This window comes from Strix uralensis, chromosome 4, assembly GCF_047716275.1.
Source record: "Strix uralensis isolate ZFMK-TIS-50842 chromosome 4, bStrUra1, whole genome shotgun sequence".
Lineage (NCBI taxonomy): Eukaryota > Metazoa > Chordata > Aves > Strigiformes > Strigidae > Strix > Strix uralensis.
In genome coordinates, this window is record NC_133975.1 from 60,490,836 (window position 1) to 60,506,501 (window position 15,666).

Consider the following 15,666-nt stretch of genomic DNA (forward strand, 5'->3'; position numbering starts at 1 on the left):
AGCACTATTTATACCACAGCTCTAGGGTTTCAGAGGGGTTGGAAACTGAGCGCCATGGTGCTGCACCAACGGGGATGCTTACAGAGCCCCAGAAAGGAGGGTTAGGGTTAGGGGGGGCAGTCAGTGCCAGCGAGTGCTCGGTGAACACATCCGAAGCAACTCTTGAGCTCCCAAACCTTGCTGAGGAGACACCCATGAGCCAAGCCCTGGGCAGAGCGAGGGCTGTGCGCTGGCGCTGCCGGGATGGCCAGGAAGAAAAGGGAGGTTTTGTCAGCACCGCACAGAGAGCGGTTTCATCCCTGCCGACCCCAGCGGACAAAGAACAAAAGGCGGCAGATGCCAAGGATTAAGTTTTAGCTGCCTGTGGAGCCTTCCCATTACGGCTGGTGTGGCTGAGTAATGCTCGAAAAATCCAAGAGCCAAACAGTGATAGGGGCTGTTTATCTTTTTATTATAAATTTAGTATGAATGACCAATGGAAAAGTCACAATGGAGTACCAAGAACGTTTTATCAAAATTTTAGCAGCATTTAAACAGTAATAGATTCCCAACCTCCTCTGGGCACCTCTTGCCCTTTGCCTCCCACCCATGAAACAGTAACCTTCATGCAAATGTGCTTTCCAAAGCCGTGTAGGGGATGTAGCTAGCCATTTCCCCCTGAGCTGCCATGAAAAAATCTTATCCCAAATCCTGGTTACCACACAACCTCCATCCACGCAGGGCCAGGTTCCCGTCTCCTCCTCGCGGTTGGCAGCACAGTGGGCTGCGGCATGGGACAGGACTTGCTGGGGGGGACCCGGCCTCTGCTCCATCCTTGCCGTGCTCCTCACACCAGCCCCTGCGTGGGTCAGCACTCCTGCAGGCGCCCATACCTTCAACCACAAAAACAGGGCTAAGCCCATTTCCTACCTGCTGCTGCCATTCGCTTCTGTACTTGGGGTCAGAACAGGACCCCACGGTCCCTCTCCTGTACCTGAGAGTGTGTGGTTGTGGCTGGATGGACAGAAAAAGGGGAGACTGACAGTCTGTTCTCCTGCTGGAATTGACAGCAGAGCAACTGGGAGCTGAGACTTGAAGGGGAAAGGTAGAAGGTGAGCAGTGAGATACTTCAAATTCAACCCACAAAATGAAGTCAGTCTACTATCAGCTAATGTGGAGAACTGTGGTCTGCCTACTGAGTAACAAGAACTAACTTTTTTGTGTGCTTTTTTTTTTTTTTTTAAAGTTACATTAAGACATGAACAGTACTGTCCCAGCCTTGCTGGTGGGAGCTTGGTGAAAACAACGTTGAATTAGAGGTGGGAATACACAACACACGCCCACATGTGTAGACAACAACTTAATATTGGCAAGCTATTCCCCTGCTTCTTTGGTACTTCCTAAACTTTCTTATCCAAAATATATAAGGGAAATGCACCATTTAAAAGTTACTGCTTGTAAGTATTTACACAGCCATAACCATCACGCTATGATACACAAAGATCAATATGATATGAACAAAGTTATTTTATGAAAAGCACTTCTGCACATTTTATTTTGTTCCAGTATCTTAATAGCTTTAAAAAAATTCATGTGTTATGCAGTCCTGTACCTCGCTTCTTCTTATATCAAATGGACAAGAAACATTTCCTAATCCATACTCTTCTTCAAAAGATTAAAAAATTGCCACCAAAATGATACACTATGTACAAATTTTACTAAATATTAAATTCTAGGCAATTATTTTCACCCCACTGATAATATAACTTAGGTATTGTTACCTACTATATGCATATATATTTCTTTAATATATAAGAAATGGCACCACATCACCATGTCACCAATATGACACATTGTTATGTACAGTAGATAAGAAGTTAGATATGGAAGATGGATCCTCTCTGACTGGTTGTTTCATGGGAACGCTTCTCCCCTTGGTAGTAGCTTGGCCGTTTCCCCTTTTCCCAGCAGAGGAGGCTTTTCAGACATAAGGCAGGATCCCGTACATCAGCAGCGCCATCACCCCAGCACTGAACAAGCCGGCCACCGGCACAGTCACAAACCACGCCAGGAAGATGTTGCGGAAAAGGCGCCAGTCGACAGCTTTCTTGGAGCGGATCCAGCCCACGGCCACCACGGAGCCAACCTTGGGAGTGTGGGGAAGAGAGAGGGAGACAAGATGTGAGGGGTAGGTCCGAGCGCCCGTAACATGCCCACGGCCACACCAATGCCAGTCAGCTGATACCAAGCGATGCTCTGAGATAAAGGAGCCCCTGATGATGATGACGATGGCTCTGTTCTGGTGGGGTGATGGGAGGACAACAATTCCAGGGTGCTTTAACCTTTATTTTTCAATGATCTCTTGTTTTTCATGGGTCTTGGGGTCAGCCAAAAAATAAATACGCTTATGGGTTTTTCTCTGCTCTGCTAGCTTCCAGATCAACTGTCAGTGCAACTGAAGCAGCCCTCTACCCGCCCAGCGCCTGACTCAGTCTGTAGGGGAGAGGGCAAGCATCCACCGAGTCTGGCCAGACTGCGGACTAAATCATGAAAAGTTGTTTTTAAGGGTCTGCTGGAGAGCGTGTCATGGGGCAGGTCGGGATAGCTAGTATGGTTCCCCTCCCACCTGCCTGTCCTCTTGCTGGTTTGGGATGTCCTGCCCGTTCACCCAGCAGCTGCTGAACCTCTGCAGCTTATTGCCTGGTATACGGAGCTGACTCCAAACAGCACCTATATATTTCAATCCTGTGAGCTATAAACAGGGCAGCAAGAGCAATGTAAGTGCTGAGCCCACGCTATAACAGCAATGGTAACTTGGCAGGGGTCAGATAGCCAGCATGAGGTTAGACCCAGTACAGCTGCCCTATATCAAACTCATCAGTCCAAGCCCTCCGAGGAAAACCAGCCCTTCTGGACCAGCCAACCAAGCAAAGCATCCAGAGCTAAAATTCTCTCTGCGGACAAAGACATCAGCTTGATGCTATGGGGCATGCAAACTGCACGGATATCAGGAGGTCTGGCTTCAGGTGGGGATGGATAAATGACTAAAATATCCTTTGAAGGCACTGCTACCAGGGCAGCTGGGTAGGTCAGTGTTTTTGAAGACAAAACACACTGCAGCATGAGCAAAGCTACAACCTTTTCTTCTTTCAAATGTGTTTTCACTTAATAAGCTCGGGTGTATTATTTTTTAAGAAAGAACTGGACTGAGAAAAACATTTCCGGTAAAAAAAATGTGGCAAAAACTTCAGAAATGCTGCATTTTCTTTCTGCGCTGGAAGTGGCCCTCTGGGCCATTAACAAAAACGTGTAAATCAGTGCAAGTCTATTCAAAGCACATGGTAAAGCGGCAAGAAATAAGGAAGGAATATCCTGTTTTGAAGGAAAGGAAACTCCAAGACACAGCTGGGCTTGTGCTCCCTGAAATGCCATCCCTGCCTCCTCTTCTGTGCTTGTTTTCTGAACAGGAGTATCAGACCCTGCCTATAGCTTGGCAGATGGGCTGCTCCCCATGTGCGGAGCCAGGAAAACAATAAATGCTGGAAGGACAGAGAAGCAGGGAGAGATAGAACTGGGATATCGAATCAGCATCTTTTGTTAACACCTATTTAACTTCCAACTACTGCTTAACATTTCCTTTTGGAGAAACGAGTTATTTTTGGAAGATCCTGTAACTCTAAGGAAATAAGATTCACAAAAGTGCCTGTGACAGAACAAGGAAAAACTAAACTTGATATTCTAGGACTGAAAAGGCCTTGGTCAAAAGCTTGATCCAATAAGGAAATCTCTTAGATAATATTTAAGCAATAAGGAAATCTGTTGGGTAATATTTAATCTGCACACCCCTTGAGTGGACAATATGCTATTCTCTAGGAGGTGTAAGTGTATTTAGGAGGTGCCCAGCTAAGAGGAACCCCACACTTCCGACTACATCAAAGCATTAACCCGAGGAAACAGCGTTTGGTTTTTCAGCAGCTCAGCTGTTAGGCTCTGCTTTACATTTTGCACATCTTTAGCATCCATCTGTCATGCTTGCAACAAGAAGCATTGCTTATTGAGCGAGTCTGCAGTCTACGTACGATAATCTCTGAGTCCTTCCTGAAATTTAAAAGGTATCAGCAATGATGGCATTGGTAATGTTTTAAACATTATTAAAGTTTAGTTTATTAATAGTGATTTTGATGGACTAGAGGTTAGGAGAGTAGCTAAAACTTGGGTGTAGGGACACTACACCGTCTGCAGAATTTCAGATGATATCTACTTTGAGATTGGTTTGAAACCAGTGCAGTTTGCCTTCAGTATGCTCTGCTTAAAGCATTACAGAAATGCTTTTGGCTCTCTTGTTCCTGTGAAATGGCATATTATAATAACACACAGAACATTACAATTCCATCATAGCAACACAGAACATTTTTCAAAACCATGAAATCATAATAGCAAAATGGAGCTGACAGTATGACCTCAGCAAAGTCGCTTTTGCACAGAAAAAGCATTTAATTCCTGCACTCTAATTTTATCCGTATGTGAACATGTTCAGTCTGTTACAGCTGAGAAATGCCTGTTTATTTCTATATCTCGTATCTTAGAATAAATAACAGGCACTATGTGGAAGATTCAATATGATCATTTGCCTACCCGGGCAGCTGAAAGGCAAGGTATGCATTCACACCACACCAGCTTTTCAGTGCTAAGTTCCAAGGGAGGTTGAAGGGGTGAAAGCAGAGCAATGTGGCTACCGTGTTCAGACTCACAAAGTTCCTTTGAGGCTCGAAAGGTTAGATCTTTCCCTCAGGCCCTCTTGACTCGGAGGCTTTCATAGGGACTTTCCCCTTTGACTCGTGGCAAGGACAAAGGTGCAGTTCAGGCTCTCAGCAGGCACCAAGCATGGAAAAGCTGCTGGGCTGTAGATTTAGAACAGGCATATCAGGCAGTGGCTACCTCATGTAGACCAAAGCCTCTGATTTAGGACTCCTGATCCAAGAGGGCTTGACGAATCTTTCTCAGAAGCTAATGCTTTTCTTCCTGCTACCAATCTCCAGTTTGTCACCACATCTGCTCCAAGAACTGAAAACTGCTGCCCAGAGCTTTCCTTCATACTTGATCTCCATTCTTCATTATAGTCTATTTCACATCAAAAATGTCTCCCTCCACCTAAGGTGTTTCATACTGTTCCTTCTTTGCCACCGGTTTATCTAGCTGCTGCACATTCAGTTGAGTGACACCCCTTCAGCAGGGCTCCCACTTTAGCAAATGCTATTTTACTGTGGAGCAAATGTTGAGGAGAAGAATAATTCCCACTCTCTGATGCTAGAGACTTAGGACTAGGCTCACCTTGAACCCATTTTCTTTCTGATTTCTAGGGCAAAATAATTTTTCTGCTGATTTTTAAGAGGGCATTTCTGCCTCAATGGCTGACAGCACTTTCAGAGAGGCATTCTCCCATGGAGTAAATGATATATAATAGTTCTTTTACTCCTTCACTGTGCCCTCGAAGAAAACAAGGAATACATCTGTTACAAGTGTTTGCTTTATCTTGTGTTAATCACTTAGGATCTTTCAACTCAGGATCTCATTTTGCTGAAACACAGAGTCAGTTATAATAATGTGACATCCTGGAACAGTCTAATCCTATTGCGAAGTGGATCCTCCCATTAAGAATGATCCATCTAATGAGATACAGCAAACTAGAAGGAGCAGACACAGACTAACCATATTAACTGCTTTTATGGAAGTATTTTTTAAAAATAATTATTTTGCTCTGCAGTTAGAAAAGACCAAGCTTTTAACTGCCTTGAGTCAATGAATACCTCCTAATGCTGCCCTCTCATTAGCTTATGGCTTCCAAGACATTTTCTTTTTAAATTTGGTCTATTTGTCTGCACTAAAGTGTATTTTCTCTTTTACGATGGTTGGCTAGAAGTGCTTCAGGCACGCAACTGGGATAATCAAAGTTGTATTATTCTCCCTGGCAAATTCTTCATCATGCTTTTGATATACCAGTCAGCTTAAAGGGAGGTGGTTTCAGGCTAGCATTTTTAGAAGTGGATCACATTATTATTTTTCCCCTCCCTGCTTGATTCAGAGGAACCACAGTTTGACCAATGCCAGGAAATCTGAATAGCCTTTCAGAGCAGCTCAGTCTTGGCTGCTTCTCAAAGACCTCTACAGCAGAAGAAAGAAATGATTTTTTAATAGAGGAAGGCTTTCTGAAGGAATGGTTTTCACTAGAAAAAGGCTAATTGAACTAACTTGGGGCATTTTGCAGGATGTGTGGATTTCATTGACTCTTTCACTGCAAACCAGGTCAATGTCACAGGCAAAGATGCCCGGCTTCTTGCCAGCCCGCCTGCCATGCTGTGGACCAGTGAGCCCTGAAAACCTGCCTGCCCCAGCCCCAGCCAGAGCTGGAAGGGCTCCAAGGTCCCCAGGGTGCAGTAGTAAATCCTACAGGATCTGGCTCTTGTAGGGCTTGGTGGTATGTCCCGAAGCAGAGGGGCTTTGCCGTTCTGGGGTCTCTGATTTTGGAGGGGCTTCCCCATGCCCTGCCAGAGGGTGAGGGATACAGACAGCTCTGCATTTCAAGGAGCTTGGGAGTCCATGGGGAAGCAAAGGAAAGAAAGATAGGATATTCGACTCGGGAATTTCCTGGGGAACAAAATTTCAAATTCCCACTATGTTCTTCCAGCCATGTAAATGTCTACATGCTCCCTGTTGCCTACAAGCAATATAAATGTCTTCTCACACAGCATGTCATGTGACAAAATTAAATTCTGCTCATTACCCAGCCTATACCTATACTTCAAACTGGTCTTTTTTTGTTTTTTTTTTTTTTTTTTTTAAAAGGCCAACAACGTTGTTCAAAGAACTAATTACAAGGGCCTGATTCTCTATTACAATGCACAAAAGTGAGGACAAGTTGGTTTAAGAGAAGAGAGACATTAAAGTATTAGCTTAATGATGTAGCAGTGTTTTTCATACAGGTGGCTCTAAAATACACGTAAACAGGATCACACAAACTACAAGTCTACATTATTTTAACATGTCTATATTAGTTCAATATGATCAGGTAAGGGTGAAAGACATTCCAGACTTTTGTGCAATTACTTATAACGCTGACTTTGCTTAGTCATACCGGCTTTAAAAGTCCTCATTATTTTGCGATCGCTGTCTGCACAGCACATCGCATAGTGAAGGCAATCTGCAACAATTGGTATCTCTTGTATTTTGTTATGGTTTGTCCTAGTGATGTGATTTACTGATGCGATCACTGCAAACTCCAATACCTTGCAATGGGTGGAGCTTATTGGAATACCCACATTTGAGGCTACAAGTACCGTTAGCGCACACATTACTTCAATGCAAAATCCACTGTGAAGAAATAAAAAAAAAAGACAGATGGAAAACCTGTAGTAAAAGAGTTATATGCAGGAAATCCCATGCCATGCACTTATCAAGAAAGTGAAGTATAAATGATGAATGGTGCGCAGCCTCTGAACAAGGGAGAAATGCTACCCGACCAGGTTCAAATGGCACCATCGGAGGAAACCAGGGTCTTCCTTGTAATCATTTGCTTTAAAATTGAAGTCACGTTTTTGTAAGTGCTGTTTTTCTTTAACCACAGCTATGGAGTTCACACTGTGCCTGACTGCAGCGACTTTACTGTGACAACTCCAATGCGTTTTTTGCAAGCCTGATTATTTTCCAGTGTCGCTGGCACGACTGAGACGTGCTGACGCACCTCCACCTAACCGTCCTCCATGAGCGGCTGTTTTCCCCTCACTGTGCCATTATCCGCTGGCTCGAGCGGCACAATTTTAAGATGAACAGTCCAGACTGCCTTGACTGCAGTCGCTGGGCAAAGGCATACCTTGCAGTGTGTAGTACTGACAGGAAGTCCAACATTGGAAGCTACCACAACTGTGAACGCCGAAGCCAACTCAATAGTGAATCCACTGCAGGAAGCATAAGAAAACACTTCACAATCACTCTTTGCATCAGCTTGGACTGATACCATGCAGCGTGCCAAAGTCTTACCCGTTTCTTCTTTCGACTGTTTATCTCCAACTGATTTTTGTCATAGGAATAAGTTAAGAAAACAAGGAAGGGCTGAATAACGGGAACGGCACAGACTAGTCATCTGTAGTAACCCGGCTGCACGGCTCATTGCACCAGGGACTTTTACTACTCTACGCTGTGGTGAATCACGCCTAATAAGTAATTCGGTTAAGCACCAGCAGAGGTCGAGTATGCATTAAGGATGAAAACTACTGTAATGAATACATATGGTTTTAATAGTCTGAAGCGCAATGGGAAAGCCACTCTAATCTTGTCATTTCCAAATGCACCTTCTGCCACGTTAATTAGGTCATCAGCAGAAGACTCTGTTCACGTAGACCTCTATGCCTCAAACGCATTCAGTATTAGTTTACAGGATTATCTTTTTTCTTTCTCTCTTTCTTTCTCTTTCGCATTCTTTCTTTCTCTCCATTTCCTCTTTTTTCTTTCATTTTTTCAAAAGATGGAGAAGTCGAAGCCAGGTTATCATTAAAATCAAAGCACGGCAAATCCAGCAAACAGCATTACAAACAAAATACTGGAGCAGCAATTTCTCAGATTGGTTCACACACAAAGTTCACACAACTGTAATGACAACTGTGCACCTACCTTGACGGTGTGATTGGAGTGAGGTCTTTACCCATGGTCTGGATAACTCTTCTACCCCAGACCCAGAGACCCACACAGATCCCAACACCTCCATAAAACAGCAGCCAGACGGGAGTTGATGCTTCTTGCATTACACCACCTTGCTCATAGATAAGCCAGAGCGCAACGAGGGGACCAATTGCATTGCTGGAGAAACAGAAAAACATTGCCCGAGTTATAAAAATGCAGATAATTGCCTTGAAAGAAGTCTCTTATCTTCTGTGTGATTTTTCTTCATTGTGCATGCAGTACTGCTCTGACTTGACCCTACAGAGAACACCCTTTCTCGCTTGGAAAGGCTGAAGCGGGGAACTCTTATCATGTTGTTTTTCAGTTGTCACTTCATCACTGATAACTATAGTGAATGCTGAAAGGAATTTCTCTTTCACAAATTGTTTCCTGAAATGTCAGAGTTAGTAATACCTCATTATGTCTGTTCTGGGACAAAACCTAGTATTTTCAGTACTGTGCTGAGATTACCTCAAAATTTACCAATTCAGGAGCTCTGCATCTTTAAAATTCAAGTATTAAATTAGCTCTTTTTGTCAAAGAGGAAAATTAATGAACAGAATTACCATTGCAGTCAAGAAGACACAAATATAAACTAGCCTGACAAACTGTAACATTTGGAGATATGATCAGAATGCAGCCAGGAAGGTGACTCAGTCCTCTTCAAACGTGTTGTAGAGCTAGTTGGACCGGATCAGAGAGGACTCCTTGGTGACACAGAGCTGGCGTAAGCCCTTTTTGCTACCCTGCTGCTGCTACCTAGAAAAACAATGAAAGTCAGCAACACTGAAGTCCCCACTCCTAATGCAGGTCACCCGATATTGGTGGCTGGAGTCTCCAGTGCCTGGAGTGAGACTTCTGACTCTATTCTTAAAAAGCATCAAGCTTCTACACATGAGAGTTAGAAGAAAAGCTTGAAAGCTGGTATCCAGTTACTTTAGAAGCTTTAAATACTAAAAAGCACATAAGAACTTCGACATCCCTTTTTTCTTGTAGCTGTTTTGCTAAACTGAGTAGCTGCTTGCCCTGCCGAGCAGCATTTATCCACAACTAAAAAATGTAAGAGGAGAGGCAGAGCTGCACTTACGTCTAAATAATAATGAGAAGAGCAGAGTAAACCTGTCCAATATAATTCAAAAAGTCTGAAAACCAACAGGAAGCTCTCCTCTTTGTAAACCGATAAGGAGAGCGGGTCACGGTGAGCGCTGCAGGCAGGACCGGCAGCTATGCTCACCCTGCAGCCAGGACCGGATAAATTTAGTTTCTGGTCTCGCTCCAAAGCACACAGATGGAGTAAGGGCCAGTTTTAATGTCAAATGTTGTGCAAACCAAGCTACTGTAACCAACAGTTAATAATTTACTTGAATGCCATCTTTACCAGATACAAGGTGCTAGGGGTTGAGTGCTAATTGCCAAGAGACAAGGGTCCTCAGCATTGCAAAGATCAGCACATCTAAGCAACACGAGACCCTCCTTCCTTCTTCTGGTCCTTGAGAAATTGAGCTCTGAACCCTGAGAAGCAGTCCTGGAGCAAAGCAACTAGGAAGGAATTTTCCCCCATAAACACACACAACAACATTCAAGCTGCGAGGGAAACAAAAATACTTAAAAATGCTCTTTGATGTAAGAAGGAATGAATAATTCCTATGGATTTTGAGGAAGACGCTGGAAATAAATTAATGAGCTAACTTGGATAATAAAATCCAGTGGATTTGAAGACAGTGGGTAGTATGATGAAGAAATAAATACACTTTAAATAAAGAGTGATTTTCGCTAGCAAAAATACTTCACAATTCTGGTATGATACTCTGCCTGAGTATGCATTTTGATTTGTTGAGTTTTTTCATTGAGTGAAAGAACGGTATGTGTAAATTCCTTAGTGCCTAAATGCAAGAATTATTTTACCTTCAAGGAAGAAGAGATTCTTGATCAAAGCATTTCTAATACTTATAAGTTGACCTGCAACTTCTTTGTCAGTGTTTTCAGGTGTGGATTAAATTACTTGCACATTTAAATGCTGTATTGTGCATAGAGAAAGAAAGGTGATCCACCGTACCTTCAACTGATAGATGCAGAAGGATGGATAACAGGAACTAAAACATTGATCAGATGAATAAAGGGAAAACTGATCATCCGTTCTTATAGTGCTGTATGACATGGGGACAACCTCCCTGTTGAAAATAACAGGTATATTTGAAGCAAGCCTAGGCACTGATCCCTGACTGTTCTGAAGAGATTATGGATGGATATTTGTCAGTCCTAATGTAAATGGGAAGACAGAAAAGGCTTCAAAAACTACAGCAGCAAACTGTGCTCTTTTGTACCAAAATCCAGTTTTAATTATTTGCAAATGCTACACCTCTGTGAATCAACTAAGCTTAATCCTCGAAGAAAAGGTTATTTTCTTATTTGTGGCAATGGAAGGCAAAGCAAAACTCTGCTGACTTATGCTCAGCCTCGGAGGATCCCCCTGATCACTGACGCCCACAGAGGCAGCACTTCTGATATATCTTCCCTGTAGGAAAAGAAAGAAGAGCACTGGATCCATACATGCTTGGAAAAGCAAAACAGCAATTAACTGCATTTTCATTTGTGGGTATCTGCACCACTGGTTATCTATACCAGAGAGACATTTTTCCTCTCCCTGTAAATCACATTCAATGTGACTTAAAATGTTCAGCTCCTAGGGGCAGCATCTCCCAGCCTGAATACCTGCAAGTGGCTACAACAGCCAGCAAACTGCCAGTGGTGTGCAGTCAGTGGCTCTGTTCTACCACCCTCATGGCTCTTCAGAGGGCTCCATCAGCTTCTTCATTTGTTCAGCTGGACCAGTCCCAGGGGCTTGTGGTATCAACACTTCCTGTGCCAATGGAGAACAGCTCTAGAAGAAGCTAACACAAAGCTCTACAGGAAGTCCCACCAGAAAACTGCCAAAAGCTCACAGTGAATGTGGCTGACTCACGAACTGCAAGAACGAGAGTCCTGGTACTGCATACATCACCTTCGAGACACTACCATGAGCATGTGCAATCAACAATCCTTGGGACTAGGAAGAGTTCACTGGTAGAAGACAACCAGTCCCAACAGGAGAGTAAGAGAGAAACAATGCATCAAAGAAAGGCGTTGTTAGATAAGAGACTCTGCTTTGAGACCTTCTGAAGTTAACAGATGTCTCCTACAGCTGAGTGACTAAACAGATGAACCACAAGGACGCTGGCTAGACTGGGATGTGGCTTTCACAGTATTTCCCACCAGTTCTATCTCATTTGACTCAAGACATGACTAGCAGGAAAGCAGACCTCAAATCTCCCATGCATTTGGCTAGGACTCATTTCACAAGTCTATTTTCAAGAAGTGATTTTCTCTTATTCTCCCACGCAGCTCTTTTACTTGCCTTAACTAACTCTCCTTTGTGCTGGAGCTCCAAGTCTTATTCGTGGTAGTTTAGAGGGAGGAGAAAAAAGCCCGAGATGGTCACCCAGGGGCTCTGAATCCCTATCCACATCTATCTATATGTAAAAATGCCATTAGCTTCCTATGTAACTGAAGTGTTTTTGCGTATGTTACCATATTATTTAGCCATTGAGTTTAAAAGCCAAGATAAGCTATTCCTGTTGTGGTATTACTTTAGTTTTGCACACCTAATACACATTTTTCCACTGAGCACAGGAGGATGGCCATTACGGGTTAATTTTAGGATGACTTTATAAGACATTATGGCGTAAGAAGCCTAACCTCTGAGTCTACCTGTCATGAAGTGTATTCTCCACATCCAGTATTTTTCACCATCTCTGCCGGGCTCCGCCAGCCCCGGTTACTCGCAGGGCACAGGACTTTGCAGCAGGGGCGGTGCATAGGGTCTGTTTGCCTTCCCCCGAGGCGTGATACAGGATTAAATGCCATCTACAGTAATGCTCGTACTTGCAGACGCGTGTCACAGTGGTTCAGCGAAGTGCTGCTGAGTGTTTCTGAAGTGCTGTCTGACTCTCATGATGATTTCGCTAGCTCTCTCGACTAACATGAATTGGCACGACTTCTCTTTTTCTGCTTGCTTGTGCCAGTTGAGAATCTGTCCCGCACCATTTACAAAGCTGTTGTGAAAGATAGCATTTGACAGTGAATCTGAACTATAAATAGAGTTGGCTTCTCCTCTCCCCTGTGAGACAGATAGTGTTACCGACACACCCCCTCTCCTACATTCCACAGGCTTAGAAATTACAGTATCCCATGCACACACACACGAGCAGAGATTTTTAGGCACCTTTGGGTCACAAGTCCAGGCCCTTTTCTGGAGGAACAAGGACTACAACCTTTTTTTTTTTGTAAAAATCAAAGGTTTTTTTCAGTAATGGAAGGATGCCATCAGCTGAATGCTCTATCGCCAAATCCCATCAAACTTGTCTAAATATTTTATAAACCAGCAACATTGCTATTACCTCGTTACTTCTTATTTGAGGGGAGTAGTGAGTTGCTCAAAAAAGAAAATCTAATTGTATTTGAATGCTACGCTCTGAATAAGCTTTCTGTTATAATCCACAATCAACAGACTACTTGATGACCATGCTTTGATTTTCTGCTACCTGAAAAAGCAGACTGTGCTTTAGCCACTTTTTCTAGTTGAGTGAAAGAAGCCCGACGCATACATTATCACTGATTGAATGACGAGCAAAATAGCCATCTGAGAAATCTATATTAGGCTTCCAATATTACAAATATAATTACAAAATCCCCAGTCATTTGACTATTTCCCAAACCAAAATTTCACAAATGAACTTTCCACTGGGAAAATAAGTGGGATCATATTTCTGAATATGCTGCAGTTACGCCTGGAGACATCACCCAGTTGAGTAAGGGTGCAAGGAAGATATGTACCAACAGGAAAAAAGTATGTCCTAATCTCCAGAGATCTCATATTATCGAGAGTTTCATCCCAGTTCCAATAAACCCCAACTCCCTGGACCCTGGAGGGTTGGGCCCATGCTCCCCTTTGCCCACCAGCATCTGCCTGTCCCCAGCAAACTCTGATGCTGGCCCTGCTCACAGCAGGATGGGGAGGGATTCCCGCACCCACCGAAGCCCCCTGTTTCTTGCTGCTTTTCTCTGGCTTGCCTGCGTGGCACAACAAAGATACCACGTACCTGCACAATGAAGGACACAAGTGAAGATGCATATCTACTCGGGACACAGGCTGCATTTGCAGGATGGACTGCTATTGAAAAGGGAAGAGATTAGATTTCAGGCTGCTCTCAGTAATTGTAATGGAGAGATTAGCTTCCTAAATATTCTAAGTGACTTTGACTGCAGCTCTCAGGGAGGAAATAAGAAATACTCATTTTGTAATCCAGCCTTATTATAGCTCCTTTAGACTTCTTATTTAGCCAAGAGACTGAATCCCACTAAGCTCTCTGTGTGCAGTGAGATACTGGCAATGTTCTGGCCCTTCCCTCTTTAATCCCATTGCATTTACTTTAGGAAGAGGGGAAAAGGTGAGTCCCATTGCTCTTTGTGTGCTCTGACCTAAAGCTCCAGTGAAGTCTGTAGAGAAGTGAAAGAAGAAGTTTCCTCTCCCCATATTTTGGGCAAGCAGGTGTTCCCTAGTTTGACTTGCATTGCTTTGCTTAACAATGAATCCCCTATCTGGTAGCAGTTCAGTTTCCCTAAAACCATGTGTAGAAATATATAAAAAATACTAAACATTTTTACTATAGCTCTGAAATAGTTTTAAATCCCGTCTTCAGTAATGTAGCCTGTATAATTTGAATAATAAGATAGCCATTCTTTGTCAAGCTTGTGCCATAAATCTATATGGCATTACCTGCAGACTCTAACATGAATGACCCCTTTTTCCTATAATATCTAAGTATGAATATGCAAGGGTAGTCCTAAAGTCCTCCACATGAAATTTAATTAGAGCAGCCACATTCAAACAATTTAGGCAGCAGGAACTCAGCAAAACCAAGATTCCCTGCACAACTGTGAAACGTCTACAAGCAGGTTTCTCCTCCCTACAGCACGTACCAACTAAACCTCAGTCCTGCGTGCACCTTGGCACACACAGACACGGCGGGCAGCATGGTCTGTGATCACTGTGTTCAGCTGGAGCATCACGGCTCCTGCCACCATCGCAATAATAAAGCACCTTCCTCCATGGCTGGAATCCATGAGTCCAGGGTAGACGCCTGCTCACACAAGCCAGGGCACGTGGCTCTTGTCATCCCTGAGGTTTCTCCTGTGACAGCAGGAATGATGGTCTGAGGTGGAGAGAGGGGGTAGGAAAGGACAGAAGAGTCTACCCATTTATAGGAGAAGGAATCTGTATAAGACAAGACTAAACACATGCACAGACAGGTGTGTAGGAGCACAAGGTTCAGGTTTTTTTCACAGTAGATTTTAATCAGCAAACCTCACGTCGACCTACAGCATCTTTCTGTGGGTCATCCCACTTCGATTAAAAGAATTCAAACTCATCCTCCTGTTTGCTTGGATAGGCTGTGGGGCTGACACACCGTTTGCTCATAGCTTTCTCATTCCCAACCCAGTAGCAAAGCAGCCACAGCCACTGGTGTGCTGAGCACAGAGATAGCTATGGGGTTAGCAGTCCTCTCCAGCCATTTACAAAACAACCTGCCCAACTGCCCTCGTTTTTGGGAGCCAGTTAATTCAGACATGCTTCCAGACTTTGAAACGTAGCATAAACCCTACAGCTTCAGTAACTCTCCCGCTACCTGCATTTATACAGGTAGGCAGTGCTGAGCTCTGGATCATCACGATTCCTGCTGAACCAACCTATATTTACAGAAAATAAGCTCAGTCCAACTCAACCATAGGTGCATATAATCCCCACCAGCCAACAAAGCCCAGCCTCCCGGCCTCTCTGGAAATCTGGCTCTAAACAAGCATTTAGGAAGCTGGCAGTTCTCCTTGTGTCACGCTCCTGGCCCAGGTCTTTTTTTCCATCCTGCCCTTTTTATTCTC

General features: G+C 43.7%; 1 protein-coding gene across 6 annotated transcripts in view; it reads right to left on the bottom strand.

Moving 5' to 3' along the window:
- Positions 1-430: 430 nt before the first annotated feature.
- SLC20A2 (solute carrier family 20 member 2) overlaps positions 431-15,666 on the bottom strand; it is a 58,026-nt gene continuing 42,790 nt past the window's right edge. For 3 of the 6 annotated variants that reach the window (XM_074866933.1, XM_074866934.1, XM_074866935.1), the window contains exons 9-11: positions 8,644-8,829; positions 7,847-7,931; positions 431-2,125 (exon numbers count right to left, since the gene is read on the bottom strand). In XM_074866933.1, coding sequence (XP_074723034.1) covers positions 1,961-2,125; positions 7,847-7,931; positions 8,644-8,829 — 436 coding nt within the window. In that variant the 3' untranslated portion in view covers positions 431-1,960. Of the gene's footprint in view, positions 2,126-7,262; positions 7,348-7,846; positions 7,932-8,643; positions 8,830-15,666 lie in introns of all 6 variants that reach the window. The other 3 variants (XM_074866938.1, XM_074866937.1, XM_074866939.1) reach the window with 3 other exon arrangements.